Here is a 5,709-nt window from a genome sequence, read left to right as displayed (position 1 = left end):
AGTCAGCATATATCGAATAACTTAAATAATCAATTATGATAGAAATAGTAAAAACCAGTAATGCAAGGAAGGATTAATCAAGTTAACAGAATCATTGTTCTTCTAGAGGCTTCTTACTTCCTAAATACCTGCACTTCGTTGATACTGTTTCAGTCTCATATCATGTGACAACCCCTACATGCTATACATATTGATATATATATATATTAAAGACTGTATGGATATTAGAACTCCTCCAACGATTGTGTAAGTTGATATCTTTTGTATTAGTTAGGTTATGAAAATGTAGTTGATATGTACTTAGTTAAGTTAGTTGATGCCATACTTTGTACCCTCAGTACAACTGTTGGGCAATAAAAGTTATTATTATCAAGCTCATCGGCCCACAATTCTGTAATTACAGTTAAGCCGACAAGGTTGAAATTTTCACGGTGTTCATGTTTTTTGTGACGTCACACCACAAACATACGTCCCGCCTTCCCTTGTGTTCCTTCCTTTTTTTCAGCAACTTACTCAAAGATCCAGCGATCTCTAGCTTTCACCTTGCCGCAAACATAATCTAAGGAATGAGCCATCTTTCCAACATTTAAAAGTCGGCATAATTTATAACGGTTAATGAGATGGTGACGAATCTAACAGTGAATGGTTGAAACTGATGACGCGGATGAAATTGGACGTACCAAATCGTCTGTTTCCGCCATTTCCATCGCCTCGTAAGTAGAATCCATCACTGATATTCTTGATATTCCATTTATGTGTATTTTAGGAACGGTTTCAGCCGAAGGTCTGTCTCTCGTTTCGGCAATGTTTGTCACATGTGTCTGATTTACAGTGAAAAATTCCTCATCCGTGTTCTTCAGTACAAACTTTTTAAACAGATAAACGGCGTAGTCTTTGATTTTCTCGTTTTCTGACTTCCCACTGATCTCTTCCTCCACGATGACTTCTTGAAAAGCGTCGTCGAAAATGGCCAGAAACATCATGACCAGGACGTTGGGGAAAAACAAGACGAAGCAGAACAGCATCAGCGGTCCAAGGACGCCCCCTGCCGACTCTACCGAGTAGTAGTCCATTTTCCCGAGCATGACAGAAAACAAAGTCTGCATGGTTCCTATGAAAGTGCTGTACAGACTCAGCCTGGAGCCGAGAGCCAGAAACCCGAGCATACAAAACGCCATGAACAAAAAGCTAAACACAACTATGAAGCTGAGCAATGGTTTCAGTGCCTTTCTCGTTACTTTGGGTCCACGCGCGATTCTTTTGTTGAACCGGCACAGGTACAGCATCTTCAAACACGCCACACAGACCAGCCAGCCTAGAATGTACGTGTTGATTTTCTCCCAGCTTGCAGCTTGTTTGTACTTGTTGTATCTGTGGGGAGAAACAAAACAGGCGTCATTGAATATTCTAGAACAAAATAATCAAACGATAGGAGATGAAAAAGCAACATCAAACATCGCGTTGCATTATATTTGTAGTCCGTTTCGTAGTCACGTCACACGTAGCGAGTTGAGCATATTCTAGCATATTTTATTGTCTTCATTCTTTTTTTTTGTAAAAGTAGGTAAATCAAGTTGCCATACATTGTATCTTCCACAATTGTTGAATTGAGCCATAAAGTCCTTCTCCCAATTTGAAAAGCTCTTGTAATACGGTGTGAAACCTACGTACCGTTTGATACATAGTGTTGAAATACTTCAAATGTGTGTAGGGTCTTAATGTTGGTGAATGACATAAAGAAAGTTTTAATGCATAGGTAAAATTTCAATGTTTATCATATATTTTTTTTTATTCATCAAGACATCAAAACATAACAAGGACAGTTTGGCGCTGCACTCAAGTTTATAATCTATATTAACAGCGCCACACAATAAAAAGTACAATTAACATTTAAATATACACAGTTGACATATCTGTGCGCCGTAGTCTTACCACCATAAGACATTAAAAATGCTTAAAAAGTTATTTGAAAACTAAAATTACACGTTAACCTCCTATATCTCATTGGCGGAAACACATCCGCCAATCAGAGCTAGAAGGAGAATTTAGGCCCATAAATACAAGTAGTATTTGGACTTCTATATCTAATTGACTATTAGAAACAGTCAAGCAGAGCTAGAAGCGCTTGGTATCTCCAATGTAAATCTGAGTGAGTTGCATCGTTTTGAAGTTGTACATAGAGGGTAACAACGATATAGTTTATCATAGATTCACTGTTATATTTCACATCCTTACCTACGATCTCCACTGCTATCATCACCCTGGGTTCTAACTTTGTTGAAGCCGAGAATCAGGTAGGCGGTATAAAGGTGAACCCCGATTTCCGCCAGAGCCAACAGGGACAGCACGAGCTCCACTACACGCCAGAACATCTTGAAGTATTCCGTTCCCAGCGTCAGTATGCGGCGTACTGGAGAGGTTTGAGTAGAGTAATGTCAGTGTGTAACATAAAATGCAACCCTTGACGTGCCCTAAACTAAAGCAGTGTATAAAAACATTGGCCATAACCATAGCGAGCTATATTTTTTTTACTGTGTTGATCATCTTCATGGCATATTCAATGATGTTATTAGCGCGATAAATTCTGAAATGCAGGATATGTGCAGGATACATGCATATACTGCGGTACATAAGGACAGAACGACTTAGTTTATGGATGACATCCGCGCGCGCATTGATTTTCGCCTGTTCAAAAAAAAAAAAAGATCACGTCCTCCGAGGCTCTGGCCTGGCTCCAGGTCTACGTAGTCCATGGTAGTTTGTGACAATATGGAGTCAGACACCCAGCTGCAGGCTACCGAAGCTCCATATGCGACTCAAGAACTCAGTACATACCGGCTTGTCATATACATCGCTAAGTACTGCCGCAATTCCAAATAAAATTCACAATACCAGCTTTGTATTCCTATGGTTAAGTAGCATTTTTATTTTTGGCCGGATTTTTTTTATTCGCCCGCACACAAGAGTTTGGGGGTCTTCAGAGGATATCGTACATAAAACTAAGTCGGTGTGGCCTAATCAGAAAACCCCATGTGTGCATCTGTATCTGTATAACCGGTATAACTAGCCTTGAACGTAACACACAAGTTCAAGTCAAGTGCCCGACGTTTCCTTGATTTTTTCATGATAAGAAATATTTAATGTATAGTAACACAATTAGGTCCATCCTACCTTCTCTGAATGTAAGATACAGAGTAATAAGTAGAAAGAGTCCGTGACATCCAAGCGCAACGAAACCCCAGACTGTCGTGTACGGGTACAGCCGGACCACCATTATCTGAAAACATACACGATTTCTTTTTAAATAGAGTCAAAATTTAAACAAAAAGTGTCTAGTAGTACTAAGAAGATCAAAATAAGAAAGTTGCAGACGATATTCACCATCTTTATACAGATCTAAATGATTATATGATAGTCATAAAGCATCCGAACTGTTTTTTCATAGGCCCTGACATTTACATGGATTTATGATGATTCTTGTTTCCGTCATAAAAATAGAGATGTATCAAAGGTTTTCATATGCTGAAAATCACAATGTTGAAAGTGGTGGTAAAATCCCAAAACCTTACCTCGCCTTGAGTGTAGGTTTTCCCCAATGTGGTAAACTCAGCCAGCAACGTCAAAACCGCGAACAGGTTTGCGTTTGCATTGTACACGATTATCTCTATGAAAACTGCCCTCGTGTTGTCGTCTATCCAGTCCATTTCTTGCAGTTCATCTATCAATTCCATGTCGGCGCTGCTGCTGTTGGATAGTTCCACCAGGTAACCGCCGCCGTAGTAGGTGCCATGTTCGCCAGAGTCAGGAACAGCCGCTGAAAATGACAATAGGTCGGGGTGCTGTTTAGTATGAAACACTATCAAGGTCGATATGATATAATCAACGTGACGGTAGAAGCATCAAAATATAAAAGTGATAGTATAGTTAAAGCAAACAATTTGATCCGTGGATATTTTGATGATGATGACTTGTAACTCTTATATTTAAGTGTGCTTTTATGTAGGTCACAATTAGTTCGTGACGTTTTAGCAGTAACACCTAGCTCCAATGCACAGTGAACTAGGAACACCTAGCTTCAGGACACACTGAACCTGTAACACCATGCTTCAGTGCACACTGAATCAGTCACACCTAACTTCAGGACACACAGAACCAGTAAAACGTAGCTTTAGCACATACTAAACAAGCAGAGAGAGAATGGTCTATTCAGTATAAAAAAGCCTTTGCAGCAACAGTTCTGAATTGCGGTTTCTGTTCATAAATGTACACTGCACTGTGACACCTAGTGCTAGCTTCAGTGCACAGTGAACCAGTAACACCATGCTTCAGTGCACAGTGAACCAGTAACACCTAGCTTCAGTGCACAGTGAACCAGTAACACCTAGCTTCAGTGCACAGTGAACCAGTAACACCTAGCTTCAATAAACAGTGAACCAGTAACACCCAGCTTCAGTGCACAGTGAACCAGTAACACCCAGCTTCAGTGCACAGTGAACCAGTAACACCTAGCTTCAATAAACAGTGAACCAGTAACACCTAACTTCAGTGCACAGTGAGCCAGTAACACCTAGCTTCAATAAACAGTGAACCAGTAACACCTAGCTTCAGTGCACAGTGAACCAGAAACACCCAGCTTCAATAAACAGTGAACCAGTAACACCTAGCTTCAGTGCATAGTGAACCAGTAACACCTAGCTTCAATAAACAGTGAACCAGTAACACCAAGCTTCAGTGCACAGTGAGCCAGTAACACCTAGCTTCAATAAACAGTGAACCAGTAACACCTAGCTTCAGTGCACAGTGAACCAGTAACACCTAGCTTCAATAAACAGTGAACCAGTAACACCTAGCTTCAGTGCACAGTGAACCAGTAACACCTACCTTCAATAAACAGTGAACCAGTAACACCTAGCTTCAGTGCACAGTGAGCCAGTAACACCTAGCTTCAATAAACAGTGAACCAGTAACACCTAGCTTCAATAAACAGTAAACCAGTAACACCTAGCTTCAGTGCACAGTGAACCAGTAACACCTAGCTTCAAGTGAACCAGTAACACCTAGCTTCAATAAACAGTGAACCAGTAACACCTAGCTTCAGTGCACAGTGAGCCAGTAACACCTAGCTTCAGTGCACAGTGAGCCAGTAACACCTAGCTTCAGTGCACAGTGAACCAGTAACACCTAGCTTCAATAAACAGTGAACCAGTAACACCTAGCTTCAGTGCACAGTGAACCAGTAACACCTAGCTTCAGTACACACACTCAACCAGTAACACCTAGCTCCACTGCACAGTGAACCAGTAACACCTAGCTTCAGCGCACAGTGAACCAGTAACACCTAGCTTCAGTGCACAGTGAACCAGTAACACCATGCTTCAGTCCACACTAAACCAGTAACACCTAGCTTCAGTGCACGCTGAACTAGTATTAACGTCTACATGTAGCTTCAGTACAGACTGGACTAGTCAGGTCAAGATTCAGTGGACAGTGAACTAGGCTCTGTTGGAGATAACAGGATGATAGATGAATTCAGTTCTTACCACTCAATGATGCATACTGGTAGATCCACGGCCTCTGGTAGTAGGAAATGTTGTCCAAGCTGGTCAGTGCGTCAAAGGTCACGTTGTCCAGACGTGTCCAGCCGACGTCATAACTGCTGACGTCAGTATTCAGCAGGCTGTAAGGCTGATCACAGTCAGTCAGCACCCT

The 5,709-nt window shown here is 41.2% G+C and overlaps 1 protein-coding gene across 1 annotated transcript in view; it reads right to left on the bottom strand.

Annotated features, from left to right (window-relative positions):
• Window positions 1-269: 269 nt before the first annotated feature.
• The window catches only part of LOC109470108 (polycystic kidney disease 2-like 2 protein), an 8,829-nt gene continuing 3,389 nt past the window's right edge, over window positions 270-5,709 (bottom strand). Inside the window, exons 6-9 of the mRNA XM_019768890.1 lie at window positions 3,570-3,814; window positions 3,172-3,277; window positions 2,236-2,410; window positions 270-1,371 (exon numbers count right to left, since the gene is read on the bottom strand). Of these exons, the coding sequence (XP_019624449.1) occupies window positions 633-1,371; window positions 2,236-2,410; window positions 3,172-3,277; window positions 3,570-3,814 (1,265 nt within the window). The 3' untranslated portion in view covers window positions 270-632. The remainder of the gene's footprint in view (window positions 1,372-2,235; window positions 2,411-3,171; window positions 3,278-3,569; window positions 3,815-5,709) is intronic.

Source organism: Branchiostoma belcheri, unplaced genomic scaffold, assembly GCF_001625305.1.
Source record: "Branchiostoma belcheri isolate BF01 breed outbred unplaced genomic scaffold, Haploidv18h27 scaffold22, whole genome shotgun sequence".
Lineage (NCBI taxonomy): Eukaryota > Metazoa > Chordata > Leptocardii > Amphioxiformes > Branchiostomatidae > Branchiostoma > Branchiostoma belcheri.
The sequence above is the reverse complement of the archived record's forward strand: the minus strand, read 5'-3'. Positions and strand labels throughout refer to the sequence as shown.